Raw genomic sequence first — 23,441 nt, 5'->3', positions numbered from 1 at the left:
GGCCGGGAGCTCCCCCGTGCATGAGCAAGAGGGGGACTCCTCGCCCCAGTTCCCAGAAGAGCAAACAGAGCTTCAGTCCGTGGAGGGCCCGTTGGTCCGCGCTCCAGCCTCGGGGCCAGCCTCCCCGCCACTTCCCTCGCGGCGGTTCCCCGCGGCCCGCCGAGGCGGGGCCACGCCCCCATCCACTTCCGCCTTCGCGCGGCGCTTTTCTGACCTCAGCGGCCACCGTAGCCCCGCCCCTCCCGGGGCCGCGGCCCTTCACGCGCAGACGAGCGCTCGGAGCGGCATGAAGCCACCGGCGCGGCGGCGAGCGACCCCCGCGCGCTACGTGGAAGAAGTGACGGGACCCCAGGCCTGGAGTCCCCGCGAGAAACGGCAGCTGCTGCAACTGCTGCAGGCGCGGCACGGCCAGCCGGAGCCAGACGCTGCCGAGCTGGCCCGGGAGCTGCAGAGTCGGAGCGAGACCGAAGTGAGAGCCGGCCCGGCAACGAGGGCGACGTGGGGGGCGGGACCGGGCGATGCGGGGCGGGGGCTTGATGGGCGGGGGCGGGGCTTGATGGGCGCGGGGGGCGGGACCGGGCGATGCGGGGCGGGGCTTGTTGTGGGTGGGGCGGGGCTTGATAGGCGTGGGGGCGGGGCCCGAGCGTGCGCCCCGGCGAGGGCGGGGCTTGATGGGCGCGGGGCGGGGCCGGGCTACGCGGGGGGCGGGGCCCGAGCGTGCGCCCGGCGGGGGCGGGGCTTGATGGGCGCGGGGCGGGGGCGGGGCTGGAAGAAGCTGAGGCTCAGGCTCTGGCGAGACACCAGGCAGAGGGGCGGGGTGAACTCAGATGTTGTGGATGGAGGCCGCTGATGGGGCGAGAGGCACAGCTGGACCGAGTGGGATGGAGTCAGGAGATGGGATGGAGCACTCAGCCGTCGGGCGGGGCCCTGGCTGCGGGGAGGAGCCAGACGGGCCTGGGCCTTGACCACCTCCTTGGGTAGCTGGTCGTATTTTGGGGTCTTGGCTTGGGGCCTGGCAGTGTCACGGTGACCCTTGATGCCAGGGTAGTGGACGGCCGGGGAGCAGCTGCCGACCCTGGGTCAGGCCAGGCAGCGGGCTTTGGCCTGAGCTGCTAGAAGGCCCATCGTGCATCCCACCCCCTCTCCCCAGATCCGGAACTTCCTGCAGAAGCTCAAGGCCCGTGTGGTCCGGGAGGCTATTCAGAGGGTGCATCCGGATGGTCCACAGGGTGCACGGCGGCGGGAGGCCCAGCCCCCTGCCCCCATAGAGGTGAGGCAGGTGGTCCCTGGGAGCGGAGTAGGACTTGGGATGCGGAGTCACGTGCGCTGACCCCGTACCTTCCGGGTGCATGCAGGTGTGGATGGATCTAGCGGAGAAGGTCACAGGCCCGCTGGAGGGAGCCCTGACCACGGCCTTCTCACAGGTACTGCACCCTCTAGGCAGGGCGGGGGGCGTCCCGGCGTCCGAGTAAGATGTGCTCCCCCCTCCCCCAGGTCCATGGCTGTGAGGCCATCTCCTGGCTCCCGGGGAGGAGTTGGTGAGGCCAGGCCGGAGTGGAAGGCGACAGGACATCCCCCTCTCTGTCTGCCAGGCACTCACCATCGCCACCACGGAACCCACCAACCTCCTGCACTCCAGGCCCGCCAAGCCCACGCAGGCGCGTGCAAAGCCGCTGCTGCTGAGCGCCCCCGGAGGGCAGCAGGACCCCGCCCCGGAGGTGCCTGGCCCCGCCCCCGAGGCCCCTTCCGAATCCTCTTCTGGCCCCTCCCTGGCTGAAGGAGACTTCCCCGTGGACTTCGAGAAGATTTACAAGTACCTGGCCTCCTTCTCCCGCGGTGGCCAGGGTCCTGAGCTCTCGGCTACCGGTGAGAAGACGGAGAGCGGAGGGGCTGGGGTGGGGTGCAGCATGAGACCCCCACCCTCGCTCACGCTCCCCATCTCCCTGTATCACCAGAGGCGGCCGTAGCCCTGGACCTGCTCCTGTCTCTCCCTGAGGAGCTGCCGCGCCTGCCCTGCGAAGCCCTGGCTGAGCACATGGCCCAAATGTACAATCGCCTGACGGCCCCCGAGCCCAGCCTGGCTGAGGGGAGCCCTGCTGGGGAGACCCCTCCCGGGGAGAGCCCTGCCGAGGCAGGAGGAGAGGCAGGCAAGGGCCAGGCCAGCTCCCAGGGCCCCGAGGGCACTGGGCCCAGCGACCTGAGGTCCACCTGGCAGGCAGCTGGCGTCTGCCCCCTTAACCCATTCGTGGTGCCCCTGGAGCTCTTGGGCCGGGTGGCCAGCCCTGCTAGGTGAAGCCCACGCCTGACCTCCTGGGCGGAGCCGCCGTCCTGCCCAGCTGGCGCTGGGCCGTGGGAGGACCCTGGGGTGCCAGGTCCCCACCACAGTGCTCAGCCAGTGGGCGAGTCTGCAGGGTGCTGCACGCGACAGGGTCTCGGGAATGGAACCACAGCCGCGCGGAGCTCCCGTGGGGACGCTGGCCTGCTGCCCGCTGTGCCTTGTTCTCTGCTGGGGGCCGTCACAGGCACCGGACACACCGTGCACCTGCGGCCTGCCATTGTCCGGGTTCCGTCACACTCCCTCTCTCCTGCCCAGATGCCCCCCCACCCCTTCTTGTGATTCAATAAAGTGCCCGCCAGCCTGCCTCACTCTTCTTGGGGTCCTGAAGTGCCAGAGCTTGTGTGTGTGTCCAGGGTGGGGTGCAGGGGAGGTCCCAGGGCCCAGCAAAGGCTCCCCGCCTGGGGTGACCTTGGTGACTGCGAGGAGGTGTGACAAGTGAGGACGGAAAGAGCTGAGGCAAGACTCGCGGCGACAGGTGTGAGGGACAGGTTTCCAGAGCTGGGCAGTGTCCTGTGGGGACAGATGGCAGGGGGAGAAGCCAGCAGAGGGCCAGGGCAGCCACGTGGGTGCGGCAAGGTCTCCCAGAGGCCCATGGCTGGGTTTGGACAGGCTGCAGGCAGGGGAGCAGGTCCCCTGGATGGGCTCGGGGCTTCCACAACCGCTAGACAAAAAGGGAAGTGGGGGCAGAGCTGGTGGGGAGGGAGGCTCTGGAGCCCGGGGCTCCACCTGCCCCGAGGGTGCAGTCACACGTGGACCTGGAGAGCCAGCCTCTCACTGGGGTACCAGGTGTCTCCCTGAGCCCAGCCAGCCGGCTGAGCGCAGTAAATTTTCAGTTCTGGGAGCCGAGTGTGCACAGCCTTCCTTTTATAGAAACGCTGGTTTCTCCCCCTACACACGCACACACAGCTCCCCGGGGGCCGCAACACATCTCCCCCACGAGGGCGCTGCAGCAGAGCCGCGCGATTCCGCGGTCAACGCCCCCGGGGAGCCTGACCTACTCACGCAGCCTCAGAGGGCAGGAAGGAGAGAGGACGCCCAGGAGATGGGAGGCTGCAGGCTGGGTTCTCCGAGAGAGACCCTCCAGGGCCCCCAGGCCTCCCTGGGGCCGCGGAAAGAAATCCGGGGGGGGGGCTGACTATGCCTGGAGCTGGGGAGATCAAGATGGTTACATGCCAGGCTCCGCCGGGCAGAGCTGGCAAAGGTGTGGGTCTGGCTGTTTGTAGGGCCCTGGGCAGCCGTCAAAGCCAGACCCAGCATCCCCTCCAATCCCCTCCAGCCACGAGGCTCCGGCACGTCCCTCCTCCTCCGTCCCCTTTCTGTGCCCACTCTACAGGTTCCTTCTCAAAGCCCAAGAGCAAGCGGGCCACGAACAGGAGGTGCTAACAGCACATGCAGTAAGCGTTCAATCGTAGCTTTTATTATCATCATCGCTCAGAGGCAGGAAGAGTGAAAAGGTGCTGGGGTCCGGCAGGGGGTCCAGGGGAAGGTGGGCACGCTGACCTGTCCCGGGGCCCAGGCGGGAGGGGCGGGGCGGGGCGGGAATGAGCCTGCTCGCACTGGAAGGCGCCAGGCATCCTGGCACAGCAGCCGCCGTCCTGGGAGCCGGCTCTGGGGCAGGCTGCGCTGGACACACGGGTATGCAGCGTCCACGCAGCGGGCCTAGAGCGCCTGTTCAGCAGGGCTGGAGCCCAAGGAAGGGCTCAGTACGCCATCGAGGGGGAACTGGGGTAGCCAGACAACGGGGGTGGGGGAGAGGAGACAGGGAGTCCGCGCCTCCGGGAACAGGTGTGGCTACTTACACGCTGGGGTGGGGGAGGAGTTGGCGCGGGGTCGTCCTCCTGCCCAGCCTTCGCGGTCACTCGGGCCAGCCAGGCGGGTGATTGTGGAGCAAGGGCAGGGGCGGCGCGGAGCAAGGCACAGGTGGGGCTCCAGCCAGGCCAGAGGGGGAGATGGGCGAGGTCGGGAGGGGGAGGGGCCGCAGCTTCTCCACGCCCTCCCCCCCTCCCTCCCAGCACGCGCTGGGGGCGCCAGGCCAGGGTCCCGGCGCCGTCCGCCTCACACCAGCGCGTAGTCGAACTGCCCGCGCTCGAGCGCCTCCTTGTGGTCGGTCCAGGACGAGGCGGGCATGCGGCTGTAGGGGTCGAGCAGGATGCGCACACAGCGCACCATCAGCAGCACCAGCACCACGAGCAGGCAGAGCACGAAGGCGAACACCGTGCGCTGCTCCGCGTCCAGGCCCGCGCCCACTGGGGGCCCCGTGGACGGCGGCAGCGGCTCGGGCGGCAGCGTCCACGTCGCGCTCATGGCTCACATCGCCGCGCGACCTGCGGAGGAGTGGGCCCGCCCGGGGTGTGGGAATGAGGCTGCGCCCCCCCACGCCTCCGCGTCGCCCCCTTCCCGCCGCCGCCGTCCACTGACGGTGCCCCGCAACACACCCCCCACCCCGCGCCCGCACCTCGGCCCCGGGGCTACGCCCATGCCCGGCCGGCGCGCTCGCCTCCAGCGACACCCGGGGACCCAACTCCGGCCGTGCGCGCAGGTGGGGCGCTAAGAGCGGGGACACCGAACCCCGACCGGTCCGGCCCGCGCACAACAGGTGCGAACGCGCGGCCCGCGTTCCCGGGCGGCGCGGCGGTGCCAAGCCCCCGCGGTCCCCACCTCGCTCTTTGTTCTCGGCGGCCCGAGACCCCATCCCCCACCGCCGCCGCCCCCGCCCCGGCGCGCCCCTCACCCTAGCCTCAACCTGGACGAGGACGGACCGCCCGGCGGCCGCGCTCTCTCCCGGGACCCGCGCAGGCTCCGCTCACGACCTCACCCCGGCGGCGGCGGCGGCGGCGGCCCCGGCTCAGCCCACCCCACCCGCCCCTGGAGCGGCGGAGATAGAGGCAGGCGAGGCGCGCGCGAGCCGGGCCGCCGCGGCTGTTCCCATGGCGACGGGGGCGGGGCCGACGCGGGGGCGGGGCCGCGAAGGCAGTGCGGGGAGCTGCGCGCGAGCCCGGTACCCCGCCCCAGCCTGCAGGGGCCCAGGGTGCCTGCCTCGGACCCCACGAGCACCCAGGACTTCACCGGGGGGCGCCGCTCCCCACCCTCTGGGAACCCTTGCTGGACCTCGGTGCCCAACAGCCCCATTCCACTCTCTGTGATACAGCCCCTCACCCAGGCTCGTTTGGGGGGGTCCCAGTGTCCCCACGCATCACTCATGGGCGCTTAAGCTTCTCCAACCCTGGGGACCCCAACCCTCAGACACACCATGCAGGTCACTGGGAGAGATACCCCCAACCCCAGGGGGCAGAGCCCTGCCCAGTCCCCCCAGCCATGCCCCTCAGAGACAGAGGCCCAGACACCCGGTGGTTTCTGCGCACTTCGGTGTTTTATTATTTCCAGATCTCAGGCGGGAAGAAGAGCACTGGCAAAATACAAAATGGACCTCACGTGGCCTGGCCGACCCAGGCCCGGGGCCCCATCCCGCCGCCCCCTGGACAAAGTCCCTGGCCTGGGGGCCGCTTGGCCGCCAGCATCCCCACGCGGCACTCCGGGAGCGTCTCCCCACCACAGGGCCCAGTCCTCGTCCACCTGGTTTCTCAGCTACCGTGGCAGCGCCCTGGGCGGTCCTGCAGTCCTGGCTCCAGAGGCCCAGGTGGCGCCCTGTCTGCCGTGGGACGACCCAGCCCTGGGCTCAGAGGATCTGCTCCGTGCTGGAGGCGGAGACGTCCAGGAGGCGCCAGGCCGCGTAGGGGTTGAGCTCGTCCTGGTCTCGGCAGAGCGCCCACACGTACAGCATGCGCAGCACTTTGTCCTGTGGGCCAGGGCAGGCTCAGGGGCTGGGGCCACGACGGGGGGGTGGTGGGGGGGTGCCTCAGACACTGCTGAAAACTCTGAAACACTGGACAGGTGGGCTGCACAGTCCTCCAACCTCCCCCGCTAGGGTGCCCCCCACTCCCATCGAGTCACCCAAGTCACAGAAGGCCCCTGGGTGTGGGGCCGGAGCCCGCCCGCCGGCACTCACCGGGTCGCCCTCCACCACCTCGCCCTTCGGGTTCTTGATGACCATCACCAGCTGGGCCTGGAAGGTGATGATCAGCACCGGGCCCTGCTCCATCATCTTGCCCATGGCCAGCTGTGGAGAAGGCGGGCGGGAGGTGGGCCTCGGGAGACGCTGGGCCCCTCCCTGCTCACCCCTGCAGGCCGAATGCACCTCGCACCCCTGTGGGCCTGGGACCCTGCACGTCAATCAGGACCAGCCCACTTCCCGTGGGGGGTTTCCAATGAGACCCTCGCCAGGGCCAAGCCCATGCCCTCCACTGGAAGACCAATCCTGCACTTGCTGGGTGTCTGTGCTGGCTTCAGACTCGGGGGTTCTCCGCGTGGAGGGAAGAGGGAGCAGGCCCTGACACCCCTGCAGTGCCCCACGGGGAGGAAACCTGGGGACAGGAGCAGAGTCCCCCACGGGGGCCCTTCCCACGAAGGTGCAGGGGTTTCACGGCCATGGGAGCCCGAGGGCTGGGCAGCACCCCTCCCCTGCCCAAGAACACAGGGCCTCCTAGTGAAGGTGAAGGGGCCCCACCCTGATAAACGCGTGGTAAACCAGAAATGCTTCCCAGCCCGGCCTGCTCAGGACGTCTCCAACAGCAAAACCATCTAGCGCTAACCTCCTGTAGAGTAATCACTTTTGCACCATCACACTGGGGAAACCCAAGTCGAACCGCCCAAAGCCAGGGACCGTCTACATTGCAGCTGCAGGACAGCCCCCTGGACCCTCCAGGTCACGCAATCTGAGCATGTGCAGGAGCGGAGACCCCGCCCACAGAGGGAGCAGGGGCTCACCCGGTCCCCGCGCGGCGCACTTACATCGACGTTGTCGACATCCAGGATGCGGGAGTGGAACTGGAAGCCCAGGGCCTTGGCCTGCTGGATGGGGTGGGCCAGCTGGCTGTAGGTCTGTAATGAGAGGAGAGGCCGACCTACGTGTGGACACCGATGACCCCACACGTGCCGCCCCAGGAGTGACAGAGGCTGGGCCATGCATCCGCCCCCTTGCTGGCCTGAACCCCACGCTTGACTCTGGTCATGGAAACAGCGCTGTCAGGACGACCAGGTGAGAGCCACCTGGGACTGGGACACCTGGAATGTCACCCGAGACCTCAATATGCCCCGTGTTCGTCTTACTCTCCATCCTGGGTAGGTTTGTCTCGGTGCCTCTGTGACAGCTCCCAGTGCCACCTGCCACCCCCTTGCTGGCCCCGGGCACAGGACACGGCCCCCCAGACGGCAGCAGGTGGCAGCAGTCGTGGCCACCGTCACTGGAGGCGTCTGGCTTGGCAGGCAGCTACCACGGGAGACATTCCTCCCAAGAGCATCTACTTTTTATGGAAATGACTGATCCGCTGGGGGTGGGAGGGAGGGTGCCCATCCCGCTGCTTCGGTTTCTTAAAGATGACATTGTTTTTATAAACCTCTCTGTGGAAGCCGCTGGAACTCCAGCTGCGTCTCCAGGGGCTCCAGGAGCTCCCTGGCCAAGAACACCAGCCTCGGCTTCATGGTCCCAGCATTCGGAGAATTTAAAATTAAAAAGGAAAGGAAAAAGAAAAAGAAAGAAAAAACAAAAACCCAAGCTCATAAATGCCTGTGGGATTAGTCACAGCGCAGGGGCGTGTTTAAAAAAGAACTCTGACAGCTTTTCCTCCGCTCGCGCCAAGTTGTTTGTGAGCCGGCTGCAGGACAGGATGAGCCAAAAAAGGGTCAAGGTGGCTTCACACGCAGAAGCTGGAAAGAGTAAACTTCGCGCAGACGGGGGTCAGGGAGCCAGCTCGGCGAGGCGAGGCGAGGCGAGGCGAGGCGGCCAAGCAGACGGGCCCCGAGGGTGGCCCCAGGACCCCCAGCTTCCACTCCAGGAAGTAGGGGGGGCCTGGCCAGGACACGCTGCTCCTCCTGCGCGGGTGGACGTCTGGTTTTGCTCTGTGTTTTGGGCGCTTGAGTGAGAGCGGTGAACAGGTCCACTGTGGGGTAGGGGCGTGCCAGGCCCACAAGGTGCCCACAATCGCCACACATGAACAGGGCCCTCGAGCGCCGAGGCAAGGAGGGTGGCCCAAGCCCCCGGGCCCCAGCCTCTGCCTTAGGCCATCCTGGCCGTGGGGCCCTGCCTCCATCCCAACAACAGGCAGACCCGAGCCACGGACACCCCACCTTCCTCAGTGGCTCAGACCACCACTCCTGTGACTCCTTAGCCAAGATTATTCTGAGATGGACAGGGGCAGGGAAAGGCCCGCGACACTGGCTGTTCTGCAAGGAGACCCTGGCAGGAGGAAGGCCCCTGCTGTCCCTCCAGGCCCGAGCGAGGAAGGGGTCATTCACAGGGTGGGGGCAGAGGACCGGCCGCCAGCCCCTGTGGGTCCTGGCGGGTGACCTGGTGTCCAGCCGGGGTCAGATGCCCTCCCCCAGTACGGGGCCTGGCTGCGGGCGCCCAGCGGACCTGCTGCACACTGAGGGTGAGGAGGCCTGGAGAAGGAAGCCCATACTCACAGCCTCATAGCACCAGTCTTTGAGAATGTCGAGTTCTCCAGAAATCATGGCCTGCAGGGGGAAGGAGCAATCAGGCCAGAGCCGAGGGGACCTCTGAGGCAGGGGGACCCCAGGAAGGTCTGTGTGGAGGGCTCCCAGCCTGGGGACTGGAATCTGGGGAGTGAGAGGGGGAGTGTGGTGAGCCCGCCCCAGTGGGGACAGATCCCTGCCTGGCTCCGGCCTTCGGAGCACAGGTACCAGGAAGGCTGGGGGGCCACAGGAGCCTGTACAGCGCGGAAGCAGAGGAAGGGGCCCACGCTCAGCTCTCAGACCTGCCAGGCACGTGGGCCAGAGAGGTGAGAGCTGCGCCCTAGCTCACTGTGAACACACACCCTCCACCTAGCTGGGGGGGAGCTCTGGACACCTCCTGCCAGTGGGGACAGCTGGAGCACAGGAACTGGGAGACAGGGCTGGAGCAGCGAGGCCGAGGGACATGCTGGGGAGCTGGGGAGAGGAGGCAGGAGCCAGATGCTCGCGGGGGAAACCGTGGCCAAGCTGGGGCCTGACAGAGCAGCTGTCTGAGCTGCAGCTGCCGCTCTGGGAAGCACTCCCATCATCACCTCTGAGCCCTGCGCAAGGGCAGGAAGGACCTGGAAGCTGGAGGAGGAAGAGGGGACCGGGGGGGGGGGGGGGAGGACAAGACAGGGCAGAGGAACTTTCTGGAGTCTGAGCCCCAGCAGAGGCCTGGCCTGACGGGACTGGAGGCTGCCCAGGCTCCTGTCACATCCCGGGCCACCAAGGCAGAGATGCAGCAGGGAAAAGGGACTGCCCACGGAGCAGGGACTGGAGTGAGACGCCTCCTCCCCGTGTGCGAACCAGGCTGGGGGCTGGAGGCCTGGCTTACGGCACTGCCGGCTCCTCCTCCGAGGCAGACACCAGGCCCTGGCAGCTACTCCCCACGGCCTCGCTGGAGCAGCTCCAGGCAAGGAGCGTGGCGGAGCGGCACCAGGAGACGCAGGGCCCGGTTCCAGGGGTGATGGGGAAGCAGGGATCTGCTGCCTGGAGCAGCTGCATGGGGCAAGGCCAGAGCTCACAGAGCCCCTCGGCTGGAGGTGCTGCTCAGGGAACCCGACGCCAGGAGTGGTCAGGCACGGCCTGAGGGGGGGCTACAGCCGGGCAGGCGCCCAGGAGCGACGTGCCTGCTCAGCACACAGTCCAGGGCCTCGACGAGGACCAGCAGGGCCCTGCCGGCCACACACCCACCTCCAGGATGTTGGGGATGATGTCGCTCTCGCACTGCTGCAGGAAGCGGTCCTTGTCGAAGGCCGGGTCCACCCTGAGGATCTCCGTGAGCACCTCCGACATCTCTGTCTTGGAGAACAGGCCTCCTGTGCGAGGGGAGCCCAGAGTGAGCCCAGGCCCGACACTCCCTGCTGCCAGCCAGGGCAGCCCGGGGGCAGCCCACGACTCACCCAGCAGGTCGGTGACCTTGTCCGTCAGGGCCCGGGACGCCCGGATGAGGGCGTTGTCGCTCTCGTCGTACTTCATCTTCATCTCGAAGAACCCTGTGGGGGGCAGGCAGGGGCTGGAGAGACTCCGCTGCCGTACAGACACCCCAACTCCACCCTGGCTGGGGGTCAGGTCCCGAGGGAGGCCCAGAGCTGGCCTCCCTGCTGTGCATGGCGATGCTGCCTGTCCACCTGCCAGGCCAGACAGCAGCAACTCGCGGCTGTGGCCCTGGACGGGCTGTGCAAACTGGGGTGCCACCCCCACTGGCTGCTGCTGACACTACACAGGAAACAGAGGCCCCCAGCAGTGCTCACGGGACAAGCGATGGGGGGCAGAGGGCAGGGGTGTGTGGCTGGCAGCTTGCCAGCACCAGGGAAGCCCCAGTGCAGCCCCAGAGCCGGTAACGAGGGCTTGAGTCGGCTGCGGCGGGCTCTGTGAGCATGAGTGCTCTCCCGATGGAGCCGGCGCCCCCTGTCACACAGAGGAGTCACAGCTGCTGGTCAGGGGGCCCCAAGGACACACCTGGCCCTCTTGGGAGCTGTCCCATGCCCAGCCAGGGCACCACACTCACGGTTGAACACCACGTTGTTCTCCTTGAAGTCCTTCCACTGCTGGTACCACTTGGAGTCCTTGTGCAGCACGACCCCCAAGGCCTCCCTGGGAAGACGGTGGTGCTGTCGTGAACCCCGGGCCCTGCATCCCCCGCAGGTGTGGGACAAGCCCTGGGAGGGTGACGACCCTGTCCCCATCTCCTCCCTTCCTCTCTCTCTTGGGATCCAGGAACCATGGGCGGGAAGCAAGCCTGAGGGCCGGGGCGGGGTGGGGCGGACAGGCCGGGGAGGACCTACTCGTTGGGCTCAAACACCTTCTCCTCCTTGACCTTCTCTCCTGCAAACTCTGTCCTCTTCCTGAGGCGCTGGGGCCTGCGGTAGGGCCCGGTCTGCCCCAGCACGCTCTCGTCGATCTCCTTCCTCACCGTCTCCACCCCCTGTGAGGGAAGCATGGGAGCTTGGTGCAGGGCCTGGCACAGCGAGCCCGCCAGCCAGACGTCAGAGCCCACCATCCGTCGCAGGACCAGGCCGGCTTACCTGTGACAAGGCTTTGAAGGCAGCCGTCTGGCCCAGCTTCTCCCCGCCCCTCGACACGGACTCGGCCGACTGCTTGGCCGTCTTAGCCGCCTCCTCCACGCCCTCCTTGATCTTCCGGCCCAAGTCACTCTTACTGACTTCGTCAAGACTCTACTGAGACGGAGATGGGGAGAGAGGCGCTCGCCCAGCACTCACCAGATTCTTGGGCAGCCCCCTGGGCCTCCCCGGGCTGCACCGGCTTAGTGCATCTGGCCCAGTGGTCTGTGCTTCGGGACGCTGCCTACAATTTCTGGGGCGTGGGACCCTAGGGCTCTGGGCTAGCCACTGGGTAAGAGCTCTCTGGAAGAACAGGTGTCTCCTGGGGGACGGCCTTGCTCCAAGGATTCCCGGAGAGCAGCAGCCCAGGGTGAGGGCAGGGAGGGGCTGACTGCAGGGCCTCCAGCCTCAGAGCCCAGAACTTGCCAAGCCCCGCCCCCTCCTCCTGCCCTCAGAGAAACAAAAAAAACCCACAAGAAAGCCCAGCTCCTACTCCACCCTGGTGAATTTAGGCAGGAGGGAAAAACCATCATATCCCATCCTGAGATCAGAGGGGCTGCTGCCCCCACCGCAGGCCCGCCCACCCACTGCACGGGGGCCCCAACTGGTGCTGGGCCTGGGGGACCCGGTGAGCTCCAGGCCGGCCCTTACCTCCTTCACGGTGCCCGTCAGCTCCCCCAGCTTCTTCCTGATCACCTCGCTGGTCCGCACAGTTTCCGACTCGATGCTTTTCTGAGGAAAACAAGGCGGCGTCTCGGCTCCGACACCACAGCGCGGTGTACCTGGCCACGTCTTCTCAGCAGCTCTGCTCTCCCCAGAGCCCTCCCACCCCACTTTATCCCCACCGCACCCACCACAACCTCCACCTGCTCTGCCCTCAAGTGACCCCTTCCTCCTTCCAGGGGGTCAAATCCACAAGCGGAGCCCCACCCAAGTGAGCGACTTAGTGGACACTTGAAGGAGAAAGGCCTTGTCCACGCCCAGTAGGGGCCAGTGGACGAGTGCCTGCCTCCGTGAGGCTCAGCCGCTTATCACTAAGATGCGGATGCTGTCCTTCTATTGAGTTCATGGAGAATGGAATTAAAAGGTAAGTTCAGGGTCCGGTGCTGTGGTGCAGTGGTTAAAGCCCTGGCCTGCAGCACTGGTCTCCCAAATGGCACGGGTTCGAGTCCCAGCAGCTCCACTTCTTATCCAGCTCCCTGCTAATGTGCCTAGGAAAGCAGCAGAGGATGGCCCAAATGTTTAGGTCCCTGGACCCATGTGGGAGATTCAGAAGAAGCTCCTGGCTTTGGCCTAGCTCAACCCATTCGTTGTGGCCATTTAGGGAGTGAACCAGTGAATGGAAGACCTTTCTCTCTGTCTCTACATCTCTCTGTAACTCTACCTTTAAAAAAAAAAAAAAAAAGTTGATTCTGGAGCAAAAACCTTTGCAATCTCATGTATATGAGGGATTTTTTAAAAAGTTCATGAAAGGGGCCAGCACTGTGGAGCAGCAGGTAAAGCCACTGCCTGCAGTCCCAGTATCTCATACAGGTGCCAGTTTGAGTCCTGACCGCTCTACTTCCGATCCAGCTCTCTGCTATGGCCTGGGAAAGCAGCAGAAGATGGCCCAAGTCCTTGGGCCCCTATACTTGCATGGGAGACCCAGAAGAAGCTCCTGGCTCCTGGCTTGGGATGGACCTAGCTCCGGCCATTGAGGCCATCTGGGGAGTGAACCAGCAGATGGAAGATCTCTCTCTCGCTCTCTCTCTCTGCCTCTCTGTAATTCTGCCTTTCAGATAGATTTAAAAAAAAAAAAAAAACTTAAAAAAAAAAAAGTTCATGAAAGTGTATAAAATGAGAACACTATCCATGATTTTGAGATTTTTTGTGTGTGTGAAAATAAACTTTTTCATAACTATTTATTTACTTATTTGAGGGGTGGGGGGAGAGAGGTCTTCCATCCGCTAGTTCACTCCCCAAACGCCTACAACAGCAGCAGATGGCCAGGCTGCAGCCAGGATCTCCGTCCTGGTCTCCTGTGTGGGTGGCAGGGAATCGAGTCCTTGAGCCGTCAGCCGCTGCCTCCCAGCTAGATGGGAAGCTAGAACTCGAACCAGGCACTCCGATAAGGGATGTGGGCGTCCCAGCAGGGACCTGCTTAACCTGCTGCAGCCCAGCTCCGGCCCCTAGAGGCCATCGTTGCACCCCACTTTCCCACCACCGTGCTGAGGCTCCCCATGCTTTCCTGCAGGGGCCTTCGCTGGGACACTCACAGAGGGCGCTGGGCCCAGTGCGGGTCCCGCAGCCGCTCAGCAGGAGTCCGCGGTGGTAATTAATAACGACACTGGCACCGCAACCCAGTGTCCGCGACCACAACCAGAAGCTCCTGGGAGCAGGATGTGGCAAGGCCAGTGTGTAGCGGGTCGGCTGAGGGCCCGAGGGACGCAAACGCTGAGCGGGAGGAGCTGGTGCTGCTGCTGCTCTGCGGACCACACACCGGGCTGTGCAGGATGCTTCCTGGTCGCGTGGCCAGGCTGGAGCCTGGGCTGGCCCTCACCGGCTGCCCCCTCCCTCCAACTGCCCTGGCCCCGGGAACAAGTGTGACAGCCAAGCGGCACGACGCAAAGGCACTCACATATTTCCTTCTGGCTTCCTGGAGCGCGTCTGACTCTTCCAGCTTCTTGGCCTCGTCTCGGAATTTTTTTATACTTTCTTTCATCTCTTTGTTTTTGGCGAGCTCTTGCTTGATATTATCTAGCAAGCCAGACAGAAAGCCTTTTCTGCTTCCAGAAGAATACGATTTGGACTGGGAAGAACATGAAAGCAGAACGTGAGAGAAGAGAGAAGAGCACACGGGAAATGCCTGCTTCCCAGGGGGGCGAGGGAGGTTTTAATGCTGTTTCCTGTTGATATGGGTTTGACAACGAAGTTATCTCCTTCATTACAATGGGAGACACAGTAAAGAAACACCAGGTGACCGACTGGGGCAGTCAGCTCTGTTTGTGCAGGTTCTGCACCCAAGGATGCAACCGACTGCAGACTGAATATAAAAACCCCCACACACCGGCATGAAACACGTACAGACTTTTCCCTTGTTACCCCTAAACAAGACAGTCTAACCACTGACGCAGCCCTGACATTGTGTGGGGCACCTGAGTCACAGGCCGTGGCAGCCGTGTGGAGGGTCTCTAAACACTGCTCCGCTGGGCACGGGGACGTGAGCCTCTGTGGATTCTGGCACCCACAGAGCACCGGGAACCAACGCCCCGGACAGCAAGGGGTGACTGCAAACCCAGACGATGGAGTATCACTCACTGCTAAGAAGAAATGAGCCTCTGGGAGGGCACTGGGCACAGCAGAGCAGACGCCAGCGGGGGGGCCTGTAACCCATGCTAGAGTGCCTAGGGTTCAGCCCTGGCCTGGCCCTCAATTCCAGCTTCCTGCTAACGTGCACCCCGCAAGGCCGCAGGGTGACAGCCCAGGAACGTGGGTCCCTGCCACCCACATAGCAGACCTGGACGGAGCTCCCAGCTCCCAGCCTCAGCCTCTGGCCCTGCCCTTGTGGGCTTCTGGGAAGTAAGTCAGCAGATGGCAGCTGCCTGCCTGCCTCTCGAATAAACAAATAAATAGATGAGCTTCCAAGCCATGAAAAGACTCAAAGGGACCTTAAATGCGGAGTGAAAGCCAACATGACAATCCACATCCTGTGTGACCCCAACTATGAGACCTTCTGGGAAAACTAGTAGGACAGTAAAATATCAGGGGCTCCCAGGGGCTGGGGGAGGGAGCACGAGGACTCTCAGGGCAGTGACATGCCCGTGTGACACTGCAGCTGTGGACCCGTGTCCTCGGTGAAGCCACACCCACAGCGTGTACCACACAGGGAACCTGAACCAGCAGCCGGGTATTCCAGGCCGGCAACTGTCACAATGTCGCTCCCAGGAGCCGGCCTGCACACAGTGTCCGGACCCAAAGGCTCTGGACTTCCTGCCCAATCTCTTGGTAAGCCTAAAACCGCTACAAACGAGAAAGTCATTTAAAAGCAAAGCAAAGCAAAACAAAATGCCAGAGGACAGGGGACAGGTTGGGCATGGTGGCTTCCTCCAGGGGTCCTCGCCTAAAGGACTCCAGCTCCTGCTCCCTGGGGCTCGGGTCACTTCCTCACGGCCCCTCAGAGAGTGCCCAGCGGACAGGTGTGTCGCCAGGGGCCTCAGGACAGGCACAGAGCTCCCAGTCTCAGCCCTGCGGGGGAGGGACCAACCCACCTGGAGGCAGAGCCTGGGGAGGCTGGGAGTGCACTCCAGGCTCAGCTCCAGACACAAGGGCCAAGGTCACACACCCAGACAGGCAGGGGGTGGGGACGGAGAGGGCGGCTGCTCTGCAGCACAGGGTGGGGTGGGGCTGCCAGCAGAGAGGATCTTGAACCTTCCCGACACAAAGAAAGGACAGTGTCCGAGGTGCCTGCCGGCTGCCCTGATCCGATCACGGTGCGCTGTACACGTCACACTGCCCGCACACATGCATGCAGTTTCCACGGGCCAATTAAAAACACACACGGGGCCTGCACTGTGGCGCAGCGGGTAAAGCTGCTGCCTGCAGTGCTGGCATCCCAAAAGGGCGCCTCCACTTCCGATCCAGCTCTCTGCTATGCCTGGGAAAGCAATGGAACATGGCCCAACTGCTTGGGCCCCTGCATCCACGTGGGAGACCCAGAAGAAGCTCCTGGCTCCTGGCTCAGGATAGACCCAGCTCCAGGCGTTGTGGCCATTTGGGGAGTGAATCAGTGGATGGAAGATCTCTCTCTGCCTCTGCTTCTCTGTGACTCTGCCTTTCAAATAAATACATAAATCTTAAAAAACAAACAGACAGACACACGTGTGCATTTTAAAGAGACACAGGTCTCAGAGGCAGACTGAGTGGGACTGAAGACCCTGCTTTGCTGTGTGTGTGGCTGGGAGCTGTGGGCTCAGAACGGGCGAGGAGATGAAAAGAGCCAACGCGAAGAGAGGGGAAGTGGCCGTGAGCATCCGCGTTCCCCACCAGTGCGCTGGGTGTGGTCACTTTGCCGGCTGCCGGGGCGACTGCCTCACTGGCACCCATCAAGCCACCGTGGAGGCAGCAGCGAGCCAGGGGGTGCCGTCCCACCCACAGACCGCCCTGCTCGTCCTCTCTCCAGGAGTAGCCCAGGCCTCAGGTCACCAAGGAACAGACCTCCGCCACAAAGGGGATGGGACAACCACGGGAGCCACAGGGCCTGTCCCACGCCCGTGACGGCACCAGGAGGTAACAGCTGAGCCAAGGCCGGGGGTGTGGGCGGGGAGGGAAGGGGGGCCACCTCTGCGCACAGGCAGACTCGGGGACAGGGAGGGGCCTGCGGGCAGAAGCCAGGAGACAGAATCTGACTTCACACAGGTGCTCTTGTAGCCAGCCGTCAGCACTGGCCCCAGGCACCACTCTGAGGGAACTCCTGTCCCGAGCAGCACTAAGCGAGCGGCTGGTCAGGCCCTTCCAGCACCATGGCAGACCACACACACCGGGGGCCACACTCCGAAAATTCAGGTGCCATGGGCAACCCCTGAGGCCCTGCCCCTCCCCCCGCCTACAAAGTCCCACAAAGACATTGCAGCCCACCCTACTCGCGCCCATCCTGCCTGCCCGGGACCCGAGTTACTCACCAGGGGCGGCACTCTGCCTGGCGGGCACATCTGATAGGCTGAGCCGTGGGGGAAGCTATGGCCAGAAAGGAACTGGACTCCACTGCCGAGGCACCGCTAATGAGGGGAGGAAGAGAGAAAGGTCTGTTCAGGCGATGACTGGCAAGTGGACAGGCCGCTGCGTGCTGGGCCCTCTGTGGTCATCCCGAAGCCAGTGGAAGCTGGTGGAGAGCGCAAACGCCATCTCTGTACCTCTGGGGGTGGGGGTCCTGGGAAAAGTCACCCCAAGGGGCAAGGCTGAATGTACAATTCAATCCCTTGGTCTCAAAGTGCGCCCTCCCAAGCCTCCAGAGACTGGAGACCTGGACTTCCAGTGGGTGATTCACTGCCCAAGGTCAGCCCTGGAGTAAATCTGCCATGTCCAGGTCAGGACTCAGGCGCAAGCAAAGCACCCTGGGGGTCACTCTAAGCAGCGACCCACCGAACTGCACGGGAAAAGCACTTCCAGCCCCATGGAAGTCTTGTTCAATTCTGCGCCCCAGGATGGAGCCTGGGGCACCACACTTCTATTTCCACAAGCTGGGAGCTTGCTCTCCCTGTTCCCTGTCTCCCGGCTCTGGGAACCCTAAGCAACACCCCAAACTACCTCCCATAGTCACTGCAGGATCAGTCTTGGGAACTCAAGGAACTTGTTCTACTGCTCCATACACCCACATCCACTGATCGCAGAACAGGTGACCTCAGCGGCCATCTACCAGGAGTGGGTGTTGTGGCGAAGCGGGTTAAGCTGCTTCCGTTGGAAGTCCAGATCTCCAGTCTTTGGAGGCTTGAGAGAGTGTACTTTTTTTTTTTTTTTTTTTTTTAGGAAATCCTTTTTTTTTTTTTTTTTTTGACAGGCAGAGTGGACAGTGAGAGAGAGAGACAGAGAGAAAGGTCTTCCTTTTGCCGTTGGTTCACCCCTCAATGGCCACTGCGGCCAGTGCACAGCGCTGATCTGAAGCCATGAGCCAGGTGCTTCTCCTGGTCTCCCATGCGGGTGCAGGGCCCAAGCACTTGGGCCATCCTCCACTGCACTCCCGGGCCACAGCAGAGAGCTGGACTGGAAGAGGAGCAACCGGGACGGAATCCGGTGCCCCGACGGGGACTAGAACCCAGTGTGCCGGTGCCGCAGGTGGAGGATTAGCCTGTTGAACCGCGGCACCGACCGAGAGCGCACTTTGAGAGCAAGGGGTTGAACTGGGGCGCCTGCATTCCACATCAGAGTGCTAGTTTCAGTCCCAGCTGCTCCACTTCCAATCCAGCTTCCTGCGGATGCGCACCCTGGGAGGCAGCAGGGGGTGGCTCAAGTACTGGGGCCCTGCCCCCTACAGTGGGAGACCTGGATGGAGTTCTAGGCTCCTGGTTTCGGCCTGGCCAGGGGCTCTGGGGAATGAACCAGCAGATAGATAGATCTCTCTCTGTGTGTCATTCTGCCTTTTAAGGTGGAAATGGACATTAAAATAAGTAAAACAGCTGTCTACCCGGGAGAGAAGTCTCCCAGCAGGATACTGGCTCTCCCCAGTGAAACCCAACACGCGTAAATCCGGCTTCCAAACCCTGGCTCAAAGCCAAGCAGCCAAGAAACTCAGTACTCGGACAGCTGATTTCTCACAGTCACCTTCCCATGAGCCAGGCAGAGCTGGGCTTTGGCAGAGCTGGGACTCCCACAGGTTCCTGCCTTCCCTTCGCTACTTCTGCTCCCCCGGGCAACGCCGACCCGGTCACCACTCACTCGGCGGCGCACGTGGGAGACCAGATCCGGGCATCGCCGCCCCCTGCCCGAGAGCGCTCGGCCCCCGCCCCCAGGTCCGGCTACGTGCTCCCAGCCACGGCCTTGGCAGAGCCAAGCCTCCTGCGAAGCTCACGGAAGGGCCGAAGGGGTCAATGGCCTGAGGAGGAGCGGGCCCTGGAGGTCGCGGGCCTGGAGCCCCCTACACCCACCCGCCAGCCCCGCACGTCCGCTCACCCGCGGACAGCGGCACCAGCCACTCCGCAGCGCCGCCGCCGCCATGTTGGAAGATCCCGTGTGACCTTCTAGCGTCGCGGCCCGATTGCGTCATTCGCCGCTTCTGCCTGGCTCAGCGCGAGCCTGGGAAAAGCCGACCTAGAGGGCGTGGTTTCGGGGAGCGAGAGGCCTCTGATTGGGCAGAAATGACCAGAGCGAGAGAAGTTCGTCATGTGGGCGCGACTTCAGGGGGCGGGGAATTCCTAGAGAGCTTGGCTTTCTGATAGGTCGGAGTTTTGAAACAGCGGGGTCCCTAATTGGGTGTAGCCCCTGGAGGGGGCGGGCGCTCCTGTGCTACTCAGGCCTGCGGTTGGGTGAGACAACGAAGGGGCGGAGCCCGAGACCGCGGATTTCAGTCTGCAGCGGCGTCCCGGGGGCCTCGGAGGCGGGCGCGAGGATTCGGCTCCTGGCAAAGACGACTTCAGCTGGGTCCGGTGGGCCAGCCCCGAAGTGGTGGGCTCGCGTGAGCTGCTCCGAGGGCCGGCGCGGAGGAGTCCGGTGGGAGTGCGGTCCGGCGGGGCACGGCCAGAACTGTGCCCACTGCTCTTCTTTTTGCAAGGACGGAGGTCCTTGGTGAGGCCAGCAAGAGGGGTTTTGGGGGTTAGGTGTCCGGCCACATCTCCTATCGGGGCGCCTGGGTTCAATCGCTGGCTCTGCGCCAGCTCCCTGCATTCAGACCCTGGGAGGCAGCAGGTGATGGTTCGAGTACGTGGGCCCCTGGATGGACTTCCTGGCCCCCAGCTTTGGCTTGGCTGTTAAGGGCATTTGGGGAGGGAACCAGCAAATAGCAGCTCTGTCTGCCTCTCAAATAAAAGTGTTTTTAAAAGAAAGGCTGTAGGTGAATAGTGCGATGAAGCTTGATTCTTTCTGCGGGGGTGTACTGGAGCGAGCCCGTGCTGACTCATCAGAGCCGACTGGTAAACGCCAAGCGTGGGAGGCCAGTTGTCAAACACAGCCAAGACTTAGCAATTAACCGTTTAAACTTAGGATCAGATGGGTTCTATTAAAACAAAGGTTATACATACTCAAAATTCATCATTTCCTAATCATTTTACAATGTGTTCTTATCTGTGCTCTTGAGGTTTTTAAAGTCGTCTAATTTGAAAGGCAGAGCGACAGAGAGATCTTTCATCCACTGGTTCGTTCCCCAGACGCAATGCCAAAGTCCGACCAGGCTGAAGCCAGGAGCCTGGAACTCCATCCGGGTCTCCCCTATGGGTGACGGGGCCCCAAGCACTTGAGCCGTCACCTCTTGCCTCCCAGGGTGCGCATCAGCAGGGAGCTGGATTGGAAGCAGAGGAGCTGGGATCCTCCAATATAGGACATGAGCACCCCACAGTGCATCCTGACCACGATGCCAAACGCCTGCCCCCCAATCCCACTGCACTGGGTTTTCATGTCTCTTGCAGTCTCCTTTAATCTAGCAAAGCCTCAATTTTTTTTTTTTAATGACCCTGAAGGCCTATTGTCTGTAAAACTGTAAATGTGACGAATTGGCTCATCACGATTAGGTTCCAGTTTGGTCCTCACTGCATCCCAATGGGAGGTCCTTAAGGTAAGCTTGGGCCACTGCTGGGGATGCTGAGTTAGGGGTTAGATGAGTGTGTTTCCTTGCCAAACTGCTGTGGGGGAGGAGCCGGTAGAGAAGGGCAGGGAGAGGAGTGAAGGGGGCCCAGGGAGCAGCGCACCCAGGAGGGATGTGTCTTGCTCTAGGAGGGGTCAGGGAGAGGAGAGGCCAGTGGTCAGGAAATCTGCTCTTAGCACAGGAGGACATGGATGAGAGCATCCATCTCTGGGCACTGCCACAGCCTGGGAGGGGCAGGTGGGGAGAGGACCCCCGCTCCCGCCCCCACATTCACTGGTTCCTGCAGTGGGAAGTGGCAGGTAAAGGGATGCTCTTCTGGGTGCCCAGGCAATCATTTCCAGGTCTCCACCTGTCTCACCAAGTGTCGGTCCCTGTTGTGTCCTGATGTGTACCCCAGTGCTTGGCCCCAGGTGCTCAATGAATGTCTGCACAATGAGTGAAAGCAAGTGCATCCAAGAGACCTTGTTTATAGCACAATTGTCCAGGGGACGGTGGAGCTCACCCATACCAATCCCAACTGACACCTAGGGCCTCTGGCCCGGAACCAGGCTGTGTGCTCCATGTCACCTCCACCTGCCAGCAGTCTTAGGTGGTTAGCAGGTCATACTACTATTTCTGCCCAACACACAGGCCGTCCACAGGAGAGGCCATGTTGGAAAGCAGCCCTGCGGACCCTGTGAGCTTGGGCTTCCGGCCTCCAGGACCGTGGGAGGAAAGGTCTCCACCAGGCCTGGGGCACTGCCTAGCTCTGCCTCTTCCCTCTGGCTCATTGTTCCCGCCCCCTCAACTTCTGTTGCCTGCAGGCCTCAGCCATCTGTCTGGCTTCCTTCCCACCTCTGCTCCTTCCACCAGGCTGACTCCTCCGTCTCTGGCTCTGCTTCCTGGGGGATAATAATAGAGGCTGGCACGGGCCTGGATCTAGGAAGCTGGATCTCGCTTCACGCCAACCTGACAAACCTTTCAGGTGGGTGCCGCCAGTACAGGGTGAAATCTGGCCTGGTGATTGACACGCCAGTCATGACGCCCACATCTGACGGTGGAGTGCCTGGGCTTCATCGCCAGCTTCGGCTCCTGATTCTACTCCCTGCTAATGCAGACCCTGGGACGCAACAGGCGATGGCTCGAGGACTTGGGTCCCTGCCCCCCACACGGGAGACCCGGATGGAGCTCCAGGCTCTGGCCTGGACTGGTCCCAGCCGATGTGGGCACTGGGCAGTGAACCAGCAGATGGGAGATTTCTCCCCTCCTCCTACATCCCAGCTTCCCTGAGCTCCCCAGCACTGGGAGGCTTGCTTTTCCTCTTAGCAGCTCCACACACTCTGGGATCTGCCCAGTTTCTGCTGTTGCCTCACAAAGACCTCACTCACCAGATCTGAGAAAAGGTGTCTGCCTGCCCTACCAAGCTGGCTCCCCTTGCCAGCATCCCACTCCTGCGCCCAGTCTGCCTCTAGGAAGGCCCCCTGGAGCCTGGCCCCTCTGAGCTGTGACCACTCTGCATCGGGGCCCTCCCTCCATCTCCTCCACATACCCCTAGGGTCTTGCATCTGGAGAGACCCAGTCTGACAAGATGTGGCCCCTGGAACAGAGATGAGCCTGCAAGACTGACACTCCCTGGCCCACGGCGGGACCAAGGACAACCCGAGGAGGACACCTGCTCCCCTAGGAGGGGCCCGAGGGGCGATTCCCTCACTTGCTCTGGGTTTAGGGCCCAAGGCCCCTGGAGACCTTGGGGTGGGCCCCGGAGCTCCTTCCCTGTGGCTCATGCCGGCAGCACCCCTAACTTCCTGTCCTTTCTGAACCCTGAAATGGACAGTTCAGAGGCCTAAATCTAAGGGGCAGCCAAAGCCCAGGACAGGACACTGTGCGCCGTTGGCACTAATGACACCAGCTTTCCACCTCGCTTCTCTCCAATGTTCTCACCTGTGAGATGGGTGCGTGGACATCCAGAGTAACACCTTGCTCCTGGCACTAATGACACCAGCTTTCCACCTCGCTTCTCTCCAATGTTCTCACCTGCGAGATGGGTGCGTGGACATCCAGAGTAACACCTTGCTCCTGGCACTAATGACACCAGCTTTCCACCTCGCTTCTCTCCAGTGTTCTCACCTGTGAGATGGGTGCGTGGACACCCAGAGTAACACCTTGCTCCTGGCACTAATGACACCAGCTTTCCACCTCGCTTCTCTCCAGTGTTCTCACCTGTGAGATGGGTGCGTGGACATCCAGAGTAACACCTTGCTCCTGGCTGATGTACCAGCAAGGGGCATGACATCTGCTATAAAACCAAGACACTGCTCTCAGTCCCACCTGGCGACCCAGGCTGGCTGCTGGAGACCCCTCCCAGTTAGCCAACTCCTGCTTCAGGGCCACGGCCTGGGGTGTGGATGGGTCCAGGGTCCCTCCCTCCACCATTCAGAGCCAAAATGTGGTTAAGCCCAGTGGCCTTTGATTGTACAGAGCTTCTGGAGGTGTCCTGGAGGGACCCTGTCAGAGAGCTTGCCCATCCTGCTCCGGCCGGCCAAGGGCAGGGCAGGCAGCTGTTGGTTCTCACTGTCCATGGTCCCAGCTCCATCTGTTTAATAAACATCAGTGGTGCTTCTCCATGACAGTGTGGTGTCCATTATTATCTCCTACTCTCTGGAAACCCTTTTAAATTGTCCTGAGGAATCACCCCCAATGACAGGATGCCGGCTGCAGACCTCCTGAC

The 23,441-nt window shown here is 63.0% G+C and overlaps 4 protein-coding genes across 7 annotated transcripts; 2 read left to right on the top strand and 2 right to left on the bottom strand.

Moving 5' to 3' along the window:
- The first annotated feature begins 232 nt into the window (after positions 1 to 232).
- On the top strand, positions 233 to 2,652 carry SNAPC2 (small nuclear RNA activating complex polypeptide 2). The gene is made up of 5 exons (XM_062179529.1): positions 233 to 469; positions 1,151 to 1,270; positions 1,356 to 1,424; positions 1,593 to 1,866; positions 1,956 to 2,652. Exons 1-5 carry the CDS (start codon positions 287 to 289, stop codon positions 2,291 to 2,293), a joined length of 984 nt encoding a protein of 327 aa, XP_062035513.1. The 5' UTR covers positions 233 to 286; the 3' UTR covers positions 2,294 to 2,652.
- A 1,089-nt stretch (positions 2,653 to 3,741) lies between these two features.
- Positions 3,742 to 5,146, bottom strand: CTXN1 (cortexin 1). 3 transcript variants are annotated; one of them, XR_009864604.1, is made up of 3 exons: positions 5,070 to 5,146; positions 4,138 to 4,662; positions 3,742 to 4,019 (listed from the first exon to the last, which is right to left on the bottom strand). XR_009864604.1 is itself a non-coding variant. In XM_062178899.1 (2 exons), the coding sequence occupies exon 2, from the start codon at positions 4,640 to 4,642 to the stop codon at positions 4,394 to 4,396; it is 249 nt and encodes an 82-aa protein (XP_062034883.1). In that variant the 5' UTR covers positions 4,643 to 4,662; positions 5,070 to 5,146; the 3' UTR covers positions 3,742 to 4,393. The 3 variants fall into 3 exon arrangements, 2 of the variants coding, with proteins under 2 accessions (XP_062034883.1, XP_062034884.1); XM_062178899.1 differs by having other exon boundaries at positions 3,742 to 4,662; XM_062178900.1 differs by having other exon boundaries at positions 3,742 to 4,662; positions 5,082 to 5,120.
- Positions 5,147 to 5,691: 545 nt separating this feature from the next.
- On the bottom strand, positions 5,692 to 19,199 carry TIMM44 (translocase of inner mitochondrial membrane 44). Of its 2 annotated transcripts, XM_062178796.1 has the most exons (13): positions 19,111 to 19,199; positions 17,127 to 17,222; positions 14,087 to 14,257; positions 12,121 to 12,201; positions 11,434 to 11,583; positions 11,194 to 11,333; positions 10,917 to 11,002; positions 10,309 to 10,401; positions 10,100 to 10,224; positions 8,858 to 8,908; positions 7,187 to 7,276; positions 6,345 to 6,455; positions 5,692 to 6,134 (listed from the first exon to the last, which is right to left on the bottom strand). In XM_062178796.1, exons 1-13 carry the CDS (start codon positions 19,153 to 19,155, stop codon positions 6,015 to 6,017), a joined length of 1,359 nt encoding a protein of 452 aa, XP_062034780.1. In that variant the 5' UTR covers positions 19,156 to 19,199; the 3' UTR covers positions 5,692 to 6,014. The 2 variants fall into 2 exon arrangements, with proteins under 2 accessions (XP_062034780.1, XP_062034781.1); XM_062178797.1 differs by lacking the exon at positions 8,858 to 8,908.
- LOC133749985 (uncharacterized) lies at positions 19,154 to 23,322 on the top strand. The gene is made up of 4 exons (XM_062179353.1): positions 19,154 to 19,168; positions 19,513 to 19,722; positions 20,661 to 20,704; positions 21,538 to 23,322. The coding sequence occupies exons 1-4, from the start codon at positions 19,154 to 19,156 to the stop codon at positions 22,001 to 22,003; spliced, it is 735 nt and encodes a 244-aa protein (XP_062035337.1). The 3' UTR covers positions 22,004 to 23,322.
- Positions 23,323 to 23,441: the final 119 nt, after the last annotated feature.

The sequence above is a fragment of the Lepus europaeus genome, chromosome 20 (genome assembly GCF_033115175.1).
Source record: "Lepus europaeus isolate LE1 chromosome 20, mLepTim1.pri, whole genome shotgun sequence".
NCBI classification, from domain to species: Eukaryota; Metazoa; Chordata; class Mammalia; order Lagomorpha; family Leporidae; genus Lepus; species Lepus europaeus.
The sequence above is the reverse complement of the archived record's forward strand: the minus strand, read 5'-3'. Positions and strand labels throughout refer to the sequence as shown.

What these genes read in the sequence shown, in the direction of transcription:
- SNAPC2 (XM_062179529.1), top strand. Translation starts at nt 287, where the DNA reads ATGAAGCCACCGGCGCGGCGGCGAGCGACCCCCGCGCGCTACGTGGAA. An exon ending in AGCCCCCTGCCCCCATAGAG is followed by an intron (nt 1,271 to 1,355) that starts GTGAGGCAGGTG and finishes GGGTGCATGCAG; the next exon opens with GTGTGGATGGATCTAGCGGA. An exon ending in TCCTGAGCTCTCGGCTACCG is followed by an intron (nt 1,867 to 1,955) that starts GTGAGAAGACGG and finishes CTGTATCACCAG; the next exon opens with AGGCGGCCGTAGCCCTGGAC.
- CTXN1 (XM_062178899.1), bottom strand. Translation starts at nt 4,642, where the DNA reads ATGAGCGCGACGTGGACGCTGCCGCCCGAGCCGCTGCCGCCGTCCACG.
- LOC133749985 (XM_062179353.1), top strand. An exon ending in TGCAAGGACGGAGGTCCTTG is followed by an intron (nt 19,723 to 20,660) that starts GTGAGGCCAGCA and finishes CATCACGATTAG; the next exon opens with GTTCCAGTTTGGTCCTCACT. An exon ending in CCCAATGGGAGGTCCTTAAG is followed by an intron (nt 20,705 to 21,537) that starts GTAAGCTTGGGC and finishes TGTTGCCTGCAG; the next exon opens with GCCTCAGCCATCTGTCTGGC.
- TIMM44 (XM_062178796.1), bottom strand. Translation starts at nt 19,155, where the DNA reads ATGGCGGCGGCGGCGCTGCGGAGTGGCTGGTGCCGCTGTCCGCGG. An exon ending in CAGGCAGAGTGCCGCCCCTG is followed by an intron (nt 14,258 to 17,126) that starts GTGAGTAACTCG and finishes TGTTCTTCCCAG; the next exon opens with TCCAAATCGTATTCTTCTGG. An exon ending in TCATCCCCAACATCCTGGAG is followed by an intron (nt 8,909 to 10,099) that starts GTGGGTGTGTGG and finishes TTCCCCCTGCAG; the next exon opens with GCCATGATTTCTGGAGAACT.